The sequence below is a fragment of the Oreochromis aureus genome, linkage group 14 (assembly GCF_013358895.1).
Source record: "Oreochromis aureus strain Israel breed Guangdong linkage group 14, ZZ_aureus, whole genome shotgun sequence".
Classification (NCBI taxonomy): Eukaryota; Metazoa; Chordata; class Actinopteri; order Cichliformes; family Cichlidae; genus Oreochromis; species Oreochromis aureus.
Genome location: NC_052955.1, coordinates 36,608,825 through 36,626,397, shown reverse-complemented (window position 1 = coordinate 36,626,397; position 17,573 = coordinate 36,608,825). Strand labels below are relative to the sequence as shown.

The 17,573-nt window shown below is 36.8% G+C and overlaps 2 protein-coding genes across 2 annotated transcripts in view; one reads left to right on the top strand and one right to left on the bottom strand.

Moving 5' to 3' along the window:
- nlk2 (nemo-like kinase, type 2) overlaps positions 1-17,191 on the top strand; it is a 226,176-nt gene extending 208,985 nt beyond the window's left edge. Inside the window, exons 8-11 of the mRNA XM_039622899.1 lie at positions 7,361-7,447; positions 8,100-8,298; positions 10,447-10,540; positions 11,850-17,191. Coding sequence (XP_039478833.1) covers positions 7,361-7,447; positions 8,100-8,298; positions 10,447-10,540; positions 11,850-11,904 — 435 coding nt within the window. The 3' untranslated portion in view covers positions 11,905-17,191. The remainder of the gene's footprint in view (positions 1-7,360; positions 7,448-8,099; positions 8,299-10,446; positions 10,541-11,849) is intronic.
- The window catches only part of LOC120443675 (Na(+)/H(+) exchange regulatory cofactor NHE-RF3-like), a 182,452-nt gene that overhangs the window by 104,593 nt on the left and 60,286 nt on the right, over positions 1-17,573 (bottom strand). The window lies entirely within an intron of this gene.

Below are 17,573 nucleotides of genomic sequence, written 5' to 3'. Positions count from 1 at the left end.
GGTGAATCAGCAGAATTTCTGCTGAAAAGATGTTTTTGCTGAAAATAGCTGAAAAAGCTGGGAAACTGAAAATTTTGCTGGAAAGGGGTGAAAAAGCTGAAATTGAGTTGAAAAGGTTTCTCTGCGTAAAACAGGTTTCTGCTTAAAACAGCTAAAAAGTTAAGATTTGTGCTGAAAACAGGTGTTCAAACCCCATGACCAGGATTTGAACCTGGCCCTTCTGTTCTCAAGGCAGCTACTCATCTCACTGAACTAAACTTGTTCCGACAAACACAAGAGATGGAGAAACTGACAATTTTGCTAAATGAGCAGAGGCTGCTGAGTTTTGTGCTGAGAAGAAGTGAAAAGCTGAAAAATTTGCAGAAAAGAGGTGAATCAGCAGAATTTCTGCAGAAAAGATGGAAAGAAGAATATTGCGCTGAAAAGAGATAATCAGCAGAATTTCTGCTGAAAAGACGGAAAGAAGCAATCACAGTAGCTACTCATTGAGTAAAACTGGTTCTCACATAACTGAAAAAAGGTGAAAAAGCTGAAAATTCTGATAAAAACAGCAGAAGTGGCTGACATTTGTGCTGATAAGAGGTGAAAACGCAAACTTTCTGCTGAAAAGAGGCAAAACAACCTGTTTCTGCTCAAATTCACCAATCAGAGGTACTGCCTCTGTCTGCTTCATCAGGTGGGTACTTGTATGTATTTCTGCCATGGAGCGTTAACAAGAATCTGAGGTCCATATTAGAAAAGCTGCTAAAATCATAAAACTTGCGCTGAAAAGAGATGAATCAGCAGAATTTCTGCAGAAAAGAGGCAAAGAAGCAGAAACTTGCGCTGAAAAGAGATGAATCAGCAGAGTTTCTGCTCAAAAGAGTTGTCTTTTTTCTGAATACAGCCAAAAAAGCTGGAATTTGTACTGAAAAGGGGTGAAAAAAATGAAAATTTTGCTGAAAAGGGGTGAAGAAGCTGAAAAAGCTAAAGTATACTAAATCAAAGTATTTGTGCCAAAACATAGTGTTTCTGCCATATTGTGGTACTACTACATTACAACATGAATACGGATTAAAGATGAAAGAAACTGGCAACAAATTCCTCCACTACAAACCAGTCTGATACCACTTCTTTGCAGTGTTCACTAAGGCACTACCCAAAAGGCGCCACAAGAGGGCACTCCAACACAAGAGATGAGGTGAATGAGCAGAATTTCTGCTGAAAAGAGGCAGAAGGTTCTGTATGTAGAAAAAGAAACACTGTTGAACCATGTGTGAAATAAATAAAGAAATGAAATGAAAGAACAACCTGGTTCTGCTCAAATTCACCAATCAGAGGTACTGCCTCAGTCTGCTTCATCAGGCTGTGTACTTGTTTCTGCCATGGAGCGTTAACAAGAATCTGAGGTCCATATTAGAAAAGCTGCTAAAATCATAAAACTTTGCAGAATTGTTATAGATTAGCAATATAAATTACCGGTCTGTGATAGTGTATAAATTTGTAGTGAAAAAAAAAAAAAACGTGGACCAAGGTGGGATTGATCCCACGACCTTTGAGCTGCAGAGCCGTGTCATTACTGATTGCGCCACCTGGAACGGGGCGGCGGTCTGAAAGACAGATACTTGGGCAGTCAGAAAATAGATCGCGGTGAGAGGCGAAAACGCCGCTTTTTGGAGTTACAAAACGTCGTGTAACTCAAAAACTAGGTGGGATAGAAGCATAATTCTTGTACTGGGTGAATCAGCGGACTTTGGTGTACTTTCACTGCGATTTTCATAGCTCGTTCTACCTCCGTCGCGGAGATATGACGAGAGAAGAAACGGCTTCATTTCCAGAGTTTGAAGACTGAGAGAAGGACAGATTTCCACCCTCAAACAAACGTAATTCATTGCTCAACGGTAAGATAATTGTAAAAACTGCTTCCACTGTGAGTGTCAGCAGTTTCTGAAGATATATTGGCACAAGCCTCATGTCCTAACTTTGCTTTGTTAAAGAGATATGGCGATTTTAAAATGCCTCCCGTTTCAGAATTTCAGCTCTGAATTTCAAAACCTCCCCATAGACTTTGAATGGGGAGTATTGAGAGCTTGTGTCACTCCGAGGCAAATTGCGAAAAAACGGTAAATCCCACAATAAAGATAGTGACATTTTCTGAAAGCCAGCAAAAATACCTACGTTTTGATGTATAATTTGTGGGGGTTGAGTGGAAATTGAGTGAGTAGCAAGAAGTTGTTCAGACATGAAGAGAAAATTCAGAACGGACCAGCACTCACTCTGACTTAATTGCATAGCAACCATAGCAACGCATGTATTTTCTGAAAAATCTCAATTTTGCAACTGAAAACTTAAAGAGAGATAAGATTAAAACGGTAGAAGATCTGAAAAAGCTGAATCAGACAGGAATAGCCCAATAATCTGAGAACATTTTAAAGTTTGAATGGAGTTTCTAGGTGAAAGTATGACAAAGTAGTTAAGTTTCAAAGACAAGCAAGTTTTAGCAGAATTGTGGAAGTTTTCCATTCATTTCAATGGGACAAATTAAAGGAAAAAGTGTAATATTTAAAAAGTATAACAGTAATAAACACCAAAAGTCATAGCCGGCATTAGCAGAAAGAGCAGAACAGTTTAGAGTTTGAACGGAGAAAATCGGCTGAAAACTGAGGGAGTAGATAAGTGCCAAAAAGTGTACGGAAGCAACTGGAATATAGTGGAATAAAGAATAAAGAGAAACAGGAACTCAATAGTGTGGAAGCCCTTTAGGGCATCCACACAATAAAGAGAAACAGGAACTCAATAGTGTGGAAGCCCTTTTAGGGCATCCACACAATAAAGAGAAACAGGAAAACAATTGTGTGGAAGCCCTTTAGGGCATCCACACAATAAAGAGAAACAGGAAAACAATAAAGGGCTTCCACACAACTAGAAAAATTTGCATTTCCTGCGAAAATGCAGTGTGGATGCTTTACAGCTGAAGCTGTCTGCTGAAACTAGCTGAAAAAGCTGAAATGTTGCAGAAATTGTAAAAACTTTGCAGAAGCAAAGGAACTTTGCTAAAATGTAGTAACTTAGCAGAACTGTAATATCTTAGAGGAAACATAATACTTGGCAGAAATACAATAGCATAGCAGAACTTAGCAGAAATATTGTAACTTAGCAGAAACACGATAACTTCTCAAAAATACAAGAATTTAGGAGAAATAGTATAAGATAACAGAAAGAATATATTTAGCCAAACATTCTTGAACATTACAGAAATACTATGATTTAGAAAAACAGTACAACATAGAAGAAATGCTATGATTTACCAGAGACACTGTAATATACTATGAATATTGTAATTTTATATAAATACTATGTTTTAGCAAAAATACTCCAGTTTAGCACAAATATTATAACATAGCAGAAATACTATTCTATAGCAGAAATGCTATATTTAGAAAGAAAAATATAGTAGAAATACTATGATTTAGCAGAAATCCTACAATATAGCTTAATAACAATGATTTAGAACAGATAATATGATTGAGCAGAATAGTAATAACTTAAGTGAAAATATTGGGAAGGTAAAATGACAAGCTGAATAAAAAGGAACATGGTTAAGTTTGCTCAAAACTCATTTTGTTTACCTCTGAAAAAAAATAAAATAAAAATACATTTAGGAAAAAACAAATAAGAACAGCCAACAGATACATGCAAAATCAAATATGGATATAGAAATCAACAGATACACACAAAATCAAATATGGATACAAAAATGTACAGAGAGAGAGACACAGAATGGGTCTATGCCAGTCAACCAGTCTGAATATATCATATTTTATCCAACAATGAGATGCTGCCCTAAAAGGGTCTTTTGTGTGTGTGTGTGTGTGTGTGTGTCACACACACACACACACACACACACACACACACACACACACACACAGCAGCAGCAGAAAGTGAATAGGGGCTGTTAACAGCATGTTTCTAGGTCAGTCAAACAGCTGTGAGCTTCTCAATTTGAATCCACCAATCAGAGAGGCTGTGTGCTTTTTCCCGCCAAAACTGGTGCACTAAGTGCAGGCTTTTACACACGCAGAACAAAGAGAGACAGGATTTTTGCAGTGTATTTCTCATAGTGAGGACTCCCCTCAAACAAACAGCCATAAATTCCTAACCGTAGGGGCAAAAACAGTCATTCTTAGACCGTTTTATTCAGAAGACATGGGGGAATCTTGAAATGTTGACCATTTAAAATAAAAATATGAACTATTAGAGATATATGACATAGATGATTGGTTGGCTTAGAAGCCACGAAGGTCCCAATATGCAAATTTGAATGTGCCAGGCCTCAGATATGATTGGTTGTCTTAGAAGCCATGAATGCCCCAATATGTAAATTTGAATATTACAGTCCTTACAATAGTAATAACTTAAATAGAAAAATTGGAAAAGCAAAATGAACAGCTGAAAAAATGCTGAACATGCTAAGGGTCACTCAAATGTAATTGTTAAATGAAAAAAAAAATCAGCAAAAAAAAGTATAACAGTCACACAATCACAAATATGGACACATATGGAAACACACATGTACAGAGAGACACACAGGATCAAATTCAGTCAACCAGTCTAAATATATTGAATTTAAATCATACAATAAGATGCTCCCATAAAAAGGCTCTCTCTCGCCCTCTCTTTCTCTCTCTCTCTTTGTCACACACACTCATACACACACACACACACACACACACAGGGAGAGAAAATCAAGTTTCTAGGTCAGTCAAGCAGCCTGGGAGCTGCTAAATTTGAATCCACCAATCAGAGAGGCTGTGTACTTTTTCCCGCCAAAACAGGTGCACCTGTTTTTACACACACGCAGCACAGAGACAGGATTTTTGCAGTTTATTTCTCATAGTGAGGATTTCCCTCAAACAAATGGCTATAATTTCCTAACCGTAGGGGCTAGAACAGTCATTCTTACACCGTTTTGTTCAGAAGAGATGGGGGAATCTTACAGTGTTGACAATTTATCATTAAAATCTGAATTATTGAAGATATTTGACTTCTAATGCACCATAACTGAGTAGAGGCAAAGCGAACAACGCTTTCTAACTCTAAATCTATTTGGAGTATCGATATCATTCTTTCACCGTAAGAGACAGCAGGCTTTGTTGAACACTCATGGAAATTTTCAGGTCTGTGTGGAAATCCATCAAAAAGATATGATGAGAGAAGTGCAGCACCTGAAACTACGGATACTGGATGCCTGTGCTGGCACTTCTCCTGCGGTGTTGCTATCAGTGTGTGAAGAGTGGGAGAAGAGGGTTGCATTGACAATCCAACACAATGGGCAGCACATTGAACACATTTTATAAGTGGTCAGAAACTTGTGAATAACTCATGAAAGAATAAAGTTACGTTAAAACCAAGCACACCATTGTTTTTCTTGTGACATTACCAATAAGTTTGATGTGCCACATGGCCCTCTTCCTATTGAAAAAACAAAAGTTGCATCCAAGATGGTCGACTTCTAAATGGCCACCATGGTCACCACCCATCTTGAGGAGTTTGCCCCCTCACATATACTAATGTGTCACAAACAGGACTTTAATATCACCAACCATTCCCATTTTATTACGGTGTATCCATATAAATGGCTCACCCTGTACATTATTTTTCAGTTTTAGGTAACCTTACCTTTTTTTAACCTCTGGCAGTTAACCGTTTAGCTTCAGAAGACCTGTATAGTTTTTTCTGTTTTTTTTTTTTAATGAATTGTTTGATTTGAATTAACAGAAATGCTGTTAGACAGTTTACACAATGACACAGCTGTGGTTTCCACAGATAAGTGTCAACCACACAAATGTGATTTGCTTTCAATTCTTCAATTCTCACACTTTCAACTATATTCTGCCTCGCATCCAACCCGACCAATCCCCGCTTTCATACTCTGTTCAATGAAAACAGGGTCAACATATACTTCACCTTGTTGGGTTTCTGATATAAAACTACATGACATTTCATTTCAACATTTCAAATGACTTGAATTGCAATAAAGAACTGGAAAAATTGAGGTGTTCTAAAACTTTTGACCAATAGTGTACATGTTTAAGAAACTGGTCATAGTGCCTTCAGTCTTACCCATTAACATTATTTATCTCCCTTTCTTCTATTTATACAACAATATGGTCATAATTCAGAGCTCCAGATAACAAGATCGCCACCCCTCTTCGCCTCCCCGATCTGTGGGAAGAATATGTTTAAGACCCAGGTTCTTCAGTTTTGCCTGATCCTGAGCTAGATGTGTTTCCTGCATTAAAACAATTTGGGCTTTGTCTCTTTTAAACTTTCCACCTTTTCACTGGACTATGTAAGCCATTAATGTTGATTGTTACCTGTTTCATTAACCTGCTATTCATCTAAATTATAGTCTTATAGTTATTATACACAGTTTAATGGGCTCCCCACTCACCCTTGTAAACACTTAAAATAGAACCTATGAAAAAGTTAACATCAAAAAGAAAAACCAAACAGAGGTCCGAGCTTCCAAGGTACACGTTTCTGGGGTAAACCCTGCTTCACCTCCAAACGCAGCTTCATCAGTCACTGTAGGAAGTACCCACAAGAAACCTTACTTTAGTATTTATTATGCAGCAAATATAATAGTCTTAAGTATCAAAAACAGAGTTGGTAAATGTCAGTTTCCCAAGGTTGTAGGAGATTCCCTTTTGAAGGCTCTGAATTTTTCTTTGCAGCTGGAGTCCTGCTTCTTGTTCACCGCACCGCTCCTCAGTCCTCAGCCCACCTTGCTCCAGCTCAGCTGCTTTAGTTACTCCAGGGCCATTTCTTTAACAACTTTCACAGCATAGCCTCTACTGGACATGTCTTTATTGGCTTCCATCATTGTGTGTTAACTTTTTGTTTTGTTGGTATATTTCACCCTCAGCTGAGCTGGAAAGCTGCTGCTTTTTCAGAATGTTGCGCACATTTAAATATTCTATTTGTATTGTTAGAAATCCTCTGTTCTGCCATGCCTAATGAAGCAGAAGTTCTTTAAAAAGCCTTAAAAAATGTGATGACATTAAGAAACGTTTTGGATGCAGATGTTATCATAAGTCAGTTAGCACATGCAACAATATTTCTAAAAGATAAAATAAAGTTCCAATAATTAAAAAAAAATAAAGGCATGTGGATTAACACTGAATCCTAATAAATGTGAACTTGCTATACACAATAAACTGGAAAATGTATTAGTAACATTGTTGTTAAATCTAAAATTGTACTGTTGGCTTGTTGTTCACTTCTTCCCCTTGGACTTGTAAGAAACATATGAATGTAAGATGTACCAGAAGCTGAAAGAGAGGGCAACATTTTAAATGGTGTGATGTTTGGTCTACAGCCATCCCTTCCTGTTCTGTACACACTGTCCAGCCAAGCAACCCACGAAGCAGTGCACCTTCTCTGCAGGATGCTGGTGTTTGATCCGGTGAGGCATTCTGATATATATTGATTTACATTATGTTTTGTAAATGAATCCCTTTCACTAAGCAGCTTGTGTACAATAATAAACATATGTCTTAATGTATACTCAATTAGTCAGGTAAGGAAATCCCAAAAAGTTGATTCAACCTGCAGGATGGGGAAAATCTGCTGTCTGGTGAGACTGAAGAAGTCACTTCGATAAGTGACAAAATGTTTCTCTCAATGAAAATGCTATGTCCAGATGAACAGAATCAACTTTTTGGGAATAATAAACATAGTTAAACCATAATAATGAAAGACCACGTCAATTATTTGAGCTTTCAAAGCAGGAGCATCCTTAATGAGTTCATGCCATCACTGATGCTATAATTTCCATCATTCTCTGGTTTCATCAAACCCATCCTTGACACTGATGAAACCAGGTTACTGTGGCTACACACAGTCTCCTTTTAGAAAAGGATATGGTCATGCAAGTGTATTAGAGGTAGTATTAGTGTTCTCACAGTCCAGTAGGGATGTGACAGTTTTATCTGTGCCTTTTCTAAAAGGGCCATTCAATGATTTTCACACAAGTCCTTTATTTATTGTTTCTTGCCTCTATTTGAAGAGTAACAGTTTAAAATTTAACACATTTAACTTGTGTACCTGGTCTCCAGTCAAAGAGGATTTCAGCCAAAGATGCCCTGGCTCATCCTTATCTAGACGAGGGTCGACTTCGCTACCACACGTGCATGTGCAAATGCTGCTATACCACATCCTCTGGTCGTGTGTACACCAGTGACTTTGAGCCCATCACTAACACCAAGTTTGATGATGGCTTTGAGAAGAATCTGAGCTCTGTAAGACAAGTCAAAGGTAAATTTGTTTGCTCTTTATGTTTTTATTTGCAATGCACTTAAACATAGACAAAAATAAACCCTGCAGCCCTGGCTTCAATAAATGAAAATAAGTTACAGTTTCTCCCAATTGTTTACACACATTTCCTGAAAGCATCCCTCATATTGTCAGAACTCTACACACAAATCCAAAAAACACACACACAACCGGCAAAACCTTTCAATTCTCCTGCAAAATGAAACTCTACATTCAAAACAATGTAATTTCTTGCCAAAATGGCATTTTGTTTTCAAATGACACACACAAACCATCACATGAATAGACATTTTATAAGAACCAGTTGAACACTTGTTCGTAATGTAAAACACTATGAACACTTCGTCTCCAGTCATCATAATGACTTAATGTAAACCTTTTTTGTTCAGTGTTACACTTACTACAGACGGTACAGAGGCCTACATAAGTGCATTGCAAAAGATTTCAGAATGTTTGTATACAAAACACACACATACACGGTACCAAATATATTTTACTGTATTTTTCCCACAAAAACAATGTACACAGTGTTCATCCCAACCAACTCAAAGTTGCACATACCTCCATTTCTCAATAGGATTGAGGAATGGAGAATATGGAGGGAGATAAACAACTAAAAAGCGTGGGTGGGCAGTGAACCAGTTACAGACTCTGAAACACACATGATACGTAAATACAGACTTGGAGTGGTCACTATTCTGAAGCATAATTAGAGTATGACTACTGTACAATACTGTAATTTATATAGTGTTGAGAGTATGCATCAGTTGTGGGATTGTGTGGGACTTACTTGCACATAGTTGTATTGCAATTCTTTGACTCTTTCTGAATTGCGTTCAAATGGCACCCTGTAGAGCTGATTTATCCTCAGATTATTTCTGTGCAAGACACGGTCCAGTGTTGATAAGATGACCCTATCAATATTTTGCAGTATGTTGTTGTCTTCTATTATTTTTCTTTGTATTTGCTGTACTGTTATGGCGTTATTTTCTAGAACTGGGTTTATGATTTCTTTCTCCTGTTCAGGAGACAAAAGACGTCCTCCCTCATTGTTAGACCATGGTTGACCAAATGGTCAACCAAAGTGGCTTTGATCTCATCAGCGATTACGTTCCTTGGCCTTCGTCGTCCTCGTCCTCCGCATCCTTCTCCTCTCACTCTCACTCCTCTGGCTCTGCCTCTTTTTCCAATGTTGGCATCCATTGCTCCAAAACAGAAGAGCTCACCTGTTGCCCTTTTATAAAGCTCTGATTTCTTAATTGCAATTATGTGTGAAAGGTGTTTAGCAATGTGATGAGTATGCAAAGTAGGGCAACTGAGTTTACAATTTTGAATGACAGGGTGTTTATTGTGTAAGCGATTTTCTTCATGAAAATTGTGCCAAATGCAGAGAATTGTGTGTATTGAGTGTGTTTTGAAAAAAGTGTGTTTTAAAACTGCAATTTGAGTGTAATTGTGGAATTAATTGTGCTTGTAGTTTAGCAGAATTGGTTTGGGGGTTGGTGCATCAGTTACATGTTGTAGTCATTATGTCTGAAGTACAAGTAATTGTGTGTAAACAATTGAGAAAAACTGCAATAGAAATGACAGACACTTGGGTTAAAAATTTAAAGTCTGCTTCTTCCTTTGAAACATTTTAACTCAACTGTCATATTAACGATGGAGATCATTTTCAGTTCAACTGTATTGACAAATCGCACCAGTCACCGCAAGGTGCTTAGTATTGTAAAGACCCTACAATAATGCAAATCTAGCCTTAGGCTTGTAGTGTGCCGTGAATTTAAATGATGTCTTTACTGATATTGTGATGATATATCAGTGCAGGAGCTCAGAGATTCCCACATTTAAAGAGGGACATGCTGCTACAGCTTGAAATATTAGACATTCAGGATAAAACTTAGAAACTCCTCGATTTCTTTGCATCCTGTTTTATTTCTTCTACTTCAATACCAGTGCTGAGGCAATCATTTTCTTTTCTTTGAGTGGTAACACTGTGGTGACAAGACTGCAGAAAGATAATAAAGAAAAGAAAACATCTTTATGTAAACATGGGAAATGTATTTAAAAAACCTTGACAATGGCTTTGCCTTAGGATCATTAATAATAAATGATGATATGTTTCTCTTACAGAAATTATCCATCAATTCATTTTGGAACAGCAAAAAGGCAGTAGAGTACCACTCTGCATTAATCCTCAATCTGCTGCTTTCAAAAGCTTCATCAGGTAGGAGACTTGGTAATTATTGGCAGCATGAAACACATTACTACTAAATATTGTGTACATAAGTTATAGATAGTGTACTGTGCAAAAGTCTTGATCCACCCTGCTTTCTGGGAGCCAGAGTTTTTTTTCTCTTGAGCAACAGTTCTATAGACTTGCTGAAGGTCTTTCTAAAGGGTTTCTCTGGACATTGGTTGCTTTTTTTGACCAATTTTCAGGCCAGTTCTTGTACCTGAACATTTTGGAGGCATGTTTCTTTTGCTTATTAGGTCAGTGTTAAGTGACCTGACTGACTGAATCATTAAAGTAATAAAAAGGCACCTAACCCAACGGATGAATCAGTGTTAGACACTTAGTTACTAGCAAACTGTTACCAAATGGGGAAAAAAAAACATTATCTACAGCAGATGAACAATACAGGAACACAGGGCCTGATAGATGCGTCTGTTGTTCCCTTAATCTACAACAGAAATACTCCTAGTGGCTGTCAAGAAGACATTTTAGGGAGAAAAGGCTAAAGTATGCCAAATTACACAAGAACTGTACTTAAAATCAGGGATAACAGGTCTTGTGAATGAATCCAAATTTGAAATTTATGCTTAAAATTGTCATCAGTATGCAGAGAATGTCAGGAGAGGGATACAGTGAGTGTATACAGAAATCTGACTTGGTCATGATTTGGGGCTGCATATCAGCCTGTGCTGCTGGGGATCTTGACCACAGAAAAGTACAGTCAGCTTTTGATCCACCATACACTACCATATGGCAATGACTTATTTTTAAGCTTTGCAAGGATCCCAAACACACTGCCAATGTCATAAAAACCTGGATGAGCACACACATACACACACACTCACATACAATCTGAAAAAGATCTTTTTCCTGCGTAATCAAGCCATTTCCAGTGAGGCCGCTATGACTGTCACACTTTCAAAATAGCAAGTAAGTAAATGTCACATGGTTAGTGCCCATATTTCGTATTATGCGCATCATTTTACAGACGAATGAACACCAGTGTTTGTACATGAGGCCTAAAGAAGGTAATAACGATAAGGCCGTCTGAATTTGTAAACCTTCCCCACTTATCATGGAAAGAGTCAGACATCATAGTGAGAAGATCAGGAACACTCCAGTGTAAAGCAGCATGCATGTGGCTCCTCTAAGCAGTATTGCTACTGTCATTAGCTCTAGCAGTTAATGTTGGTTGTATTAAACCTTTGTGGAATACTTCTGTCCAACTAACAAATGTTTTAATCTTAACTAAATATTGTTAATATTAACTGCATTCACTTAATGCCCTTTTTTTGAACAGCTCCACAGTGGCTCAGCCCTCTGAAATGCCTCCATCTCCGCTGGTGTGGGAATAGCTACTGTTTTGTGTCATTATTTTTCCCGACTGACAAGCTGCTAAACTGGGAACAAGAAAGGGTCTCAGTGTCTTCTATCATCTGTGTAGCATTTCACTGGAGAGCATGACTCACAGGTCTGCTGGGCTTATGCTGAAAAATGGAATGAAAGAAGAAAGATCCACTGATAATTGCTTTATGATGTTGTGTTAGATTGTTTAAATGGAAATAAATGACAGAAAAGCTCTGTACAATGCATTGTGCAGAATTTTTCTAAAGAAACTGAGAACACACACATACACAAACACACATATATATATATGTGTGTGTTTGTGTTTGTGCACAAATTATATATAAAATGTGTATTTTACAAATTCAAAATTCTGCAATCATCATCCTATTAATTTAGAAAACTAGGCTACTTTACACCCTTCATTTCTGTCATTTCTGGATTATTTCCAACCACACTTTTGATTCTGACAATCAATTGTAATGCTATTATTATCAGCAACTGAAAATTGCCCATATTTTAGAATTTCTACAAATTTGCTCTCTGTATCATTATCGTTTTATTTATTTTTAATCATTTGTATTAAAAAAAAATGTTGCCTTGTGGGCCCACTGCGTATTTGACAGTTTTCATGTATTCATTCTTTTGACTGAAGGAGTGCTAATTGATTTTGGACAAAAGGGCTAAAGTTAGCGTTTTTGCCTAATTAACATTAAAAAGATTAAAACCTAAGACCAACATATTCTAAATAGCTCTATTGAAAACACAGGGAACAGCCAAGCATGGATAGATTTGGCTTTAAATAGAGGTAACTATATGATCCATCTATTTATGTTGTGCAAGTTTTTTTGTTTTACTTATGTGTTGTTCCAGCACATCAAAATTATGATAGCTTGTCACACAGCCAATTTAGACCAAATATTTACTGATTAATTACTCATCATCTTCTCATAGCATCCTTCAATGTGGAATTAGTTCACTTTTTGTAATTTACTTACAAAACATACAGCATGGGATGTATGGAATTTGAAACTATCTGTAGTTTTCACAGAAAATCCATTGAAATATTTAAAATGTAAAAATGTAAAATGCTTACAGGAAAGTCATTATTACTGATAATGTTTATGTATCAGTTATGTATAAGTTTTCCATTCGCATATTAAGGTTTTTTCATTCACACACTGCCCAAGAGTTGTCAGCCATATTGGATGTATACAACAGCCAGTTGCTAGTGACTAGATGACAGCGGTCTCTAGAGTTTCATGGCTCCTCCTGGGTTAAATATGTTACCAAGAAAATGCTGTACCTTCCCACTGATTGTTTTGGTTGCTAGCAAATTGCTGCGGTTGCCTGTAGTTTCTGATATTTGTCTGTAAATACTTGCTTACTACTAGCTGAGCAGTAGTACAACTTGAAAGTGTGATGTAAACTGGAGATGGATAAGGTTGGTAAATGGACTGGTTCAATCTTATGTAATGCTTTTCTACTCTATTCAGACACTCAAAGCTCAGCATGCACCACTCACCTATTTACACTCATTTAGACCCATTCAGAAAAGCACTTTTTACCCCTCAGCCTTAAAAAAGGCAGATGGTTTATTGTCGTCACTGGCCCGGGCCGGTGGTGTGGACTTACAAGTTTGTGAATGTGATAACTCGAGAATGAGTTGACATAGGAGTTTAAAATTGATAGATGCAGCTATTTAAAAAAATCCGTGATGAGTTTGGTTCTCAGTTTTTTTTGAAAATCTTGTAAATGCGATTACTTTAAAATAAGGCTACATAGGATTTTGAAATTGTTACCACAGGTTTATCTACTAGGAGGCTGACAGGTAGCACTGGCAGTCACAAGTATTTTTTTCTATACTTTGTCTATGTGACAATCTAACAGTCACACTTATTCGTCCAGTGAATACATCAGTGGCAGCTTGGGATTTAGCATCTTGCCCAGGGATACTTTGTTATACAGGCTGGAGCAGTAAGAAACAGAGTAATTTTGAGTAATTGATAACCTACTCTACCTCCTGAGCTACAACTACTCCCTAAAGGTTCAGTTTCACAGTAATAGTTGTGCTTCAATACTGTAGCCATTGTTTTTCAAAAGGCAAATATTTACTTTGAAGACAAAAAAGCCTCCTTTCCAGTTTGTGTTGCACTTTTCTGGTTTCACTGCAGTGCAGACAGTAGGTGGAAAGTGTTTCTAGAAGTCTGTCACGTCCATTCAAAAACTATATCACATCACAGTGACCAAAGCAATCATTAAGTTTTTGGGGAATGCACATTTTTCCCTTGGGCCTTCAGTGATCATTTTCCTAGGGACTGCTGTCAACCTCCAATGTCTCACGATCAGTCAAGGAACACCTTTTCTTTTATCATTGTACGTAAACTGGTCTCTTGCCCTGTGTAAATAGGGCCTTAGCCCAATGTAAGGCAATGTAGGTGTTGAGCCTACATTGTCACCTTGCACCATGACTGTCACACTTCCAAAATAGTAAATAAGTTTATGCCACATGGTTAGTGGCCATATTTCATATTTTGCACATCATCTTACAGATGAATGAACACAAATGTTTGTACATGAGGCCTAAAGAAGGTAATGACAATAAGCCTGTCTGAATTTGTGAACCTTCCCCACTTATCATGGAGAGAGTCAGACATCCTATCATCCATCAGCAACATGCCATTTCTGATTGGTAACATGAACTTGAGTAAAGTGTTCAGTTCCGTTTAATTTCTCTGCAAAATTAAATGGAATCTGCAGTTAAAATTATATATGAAAAGATCATTTTGGTGGCGTTGGTGAATGCTCACTTGCATCCTTCATGAAGACAAGCTTTTTAATGAATAAGAAATAACTTTAAGAAGGAATTAGCCTAAAACCGTGCTTTTAGACTAGACAATAAAATAAACTCCTCTGATGCATACACAAGCAACTGTAATGATACAAGAACAAACAATTCTACAGTAATATTTCTACCCCCTTGTTTGACCAACCACATTATACTACTTATAATGAGTTTAGTAATCACATATAATTTAAGAAGTCCCATCAGACTGACTGAAAAAGTGTTGTATAATGAAGGAATGTGTTTTATCTACATATGTGCCTCCTAAAGTTCCCCTCTTGAACATTCTCAGTCAAGGTGAGCTATTTTTTTTTCCAAAAGAGTCTGAAGAGAATTATTTCTTATTAAAAATACCCTAGAAGCTTGCACTGAGCTGAAATATATCAGGTTTCCATTGTCCTCTGTAATCTTTGCTGGACTTACTGTGTACTGTACACTTTCTGCACTGAAACAGAGCTGATGCAAGTCCTGGTGTTTATGGTTCTTTATAGTCTGGGTCCTATTTAAGTGGACTTGGCCATTCGTTGTTTTCCATGAGCACATTAAAAGTATAGCTTTTCTGTGGGGACATTAGCAGCTCACAAGTCTCACAAGTGAGACTGTAAGCTAATCTAACCAAAGCCACGTGAGCCACATTTTTTATCCTACCTTTTAGCATCCTAACCCTCCAGCAAGAAGAAAAAGGGCAGAGGGTAAATACTGTTATGTAATTAACTTTAACAGTTAATGGACACATTGACACTTTTTAAAAAAGTTTTTGCAGGCAAGAAATTGTCATTGTCATCAGTAGGCTGTTGTCTGAAGCAAGTCTGCAATAAGACAACTAGACAAAGTCTGGTGACAATACAATGACAACATGCAAAATACATTTCAGAGACTTCATGTCAGAAATGGCATGGATACATATATATAAATTGGGTCAATACAGTAAAAAGAAAATGTGCAGAAAAATAATTAAAATGTTTTTTGTTTTTTTTTGAGCCACTGACTTTTTGGGTGGCTGTTGGTTAGCCAAAGCAAAGCTAAAACTGTTTGTGTGTTATCACATGTAGATTGTTGGAATGGAACAGCAATGGAAGAATCAGACTTAGACTGGGAAATACATATTTAAAGAACTAAAATCATAGGTAAAAAGTGAGCTAAAGTAGCTTTCTTCAGATGAGAAGAAAGCTTGTAGACCTTTTTCATTAGAAGGACCAATCAGAACCTATTTAAATACAAAGTAACTGAACTGGTGTAAACAGGCAGTTAAACCAGCAGTATATATTGTTTTAGCTTTGTTCTTTCTACTTGAATCTGTCATCACATACTATAGACATTCTTCAAGAATTGTACTGAGCAGCTCTTCTCAAACAGGAGAAAAGTAGCACATGAGCATCTCAAAAATGACATGGTCTTTTCTACATGTTTTTCCCTAAATGGTAATCCAGCGCAGATATGTGCCCCTGCTCTTTCTCATGTGTGTACACTGTCTTCAGGAGAAAAAAAAGTTTTGACGTAATTTATTTAATATATTTTTAGACTTGTTATCAATTTCTGTTCTTGTGTCCTATGGTATGCATTCTTTTCACACCTCAGAATATAACTATGTATATATATGTTATATAGAGAAGCAAATCTACAACAACGTACAAAAAAAACCAAAAAACCCACACACAAAAAAACACTGTATACGAATTGTATTAGCCTATACATTTCTAAGGCTGTGAAGTCAATTTTTTTTAAAAACTTGCATACAAATGTATATATATTTTCTTGATTTTTACCCTGCAACTAGGATGTGGACAGAAAATCCTGTAACAATTCAAAGAAATGCAGTCATCTTAACGATAACTTGTGTGTACAGCAGAGTTGTAGATATGTCTAAGGAAAAAAGCATTTTTGTTATTATTTTTAATTATTTTGTCACGGCAACACTGTGAATATGTATATTAAGAATTCACCATGTTGGTCTCTACCTCTTGAGCTCAATAACTTGGCATTGTTTACCTCCACACATTTCTGATTTCATGTGGGGATGAAATAAAAAAACAAAAAAAAAACAAAAAACTTGAATGTCCATTCATGCTTTTGTACTGAAATAATAAAATATGCTGCCCCTACACATACATCTTCCGACAGACCTTTCTTGCACTCTGTTTGTAATACAAAACCTACCAGTAGCCAAGGGTTACATGACTGTTAGATGTTCTGACCATGATGGTTGCATTCAAAGCTCAGTGTCAGGGACTTGATTTGATACAAAGAGGTATTAAACCTTGTGATAACAAACAAAAGCTTCTCATAAAGAAAAACTATCATTTGAGAAGCATTTTCTCTTCTTTGCAAGTTGTAATGCACTGTATGTGGTTGTAGCATTGGACATTTGCAAGTTGTTGTCATCATCCATAGATCTGTAATCATTAGGGCTGACCCCTCCTAGTATTAAAGCTGGGTTTCAGAATTTGTCTTTATTTCTGCCCATTGTGTATATTTTTCCATATATAGGCATTTGATATGACTTTACGATTAACTTTGAAATGGGGTTTACAGAATGCCTCTGTAAACCCAGAGCCTTGAAGAGTTTATGCGTAATCATTGAACGATAATGTTTAATTTTTTTAAAACTTTTTTTAAATTTAATATTTCATTTATTCACTCTATCAGTTGGGTTACATTTCAGTACTGTTCATTATTACAGCTCCACTGAGTGAAATCCAACAAGTTAATTCTAAAAAGGACATTTTTACCGCATATATATTTGTAAACTTCCCAAGATGTAAACTCGATTTTGATTAAAGTGGGGTCTATGCTAGTCAGTGGTTTTATCCTGGCTCCCCCAGTCCTAATATCCAA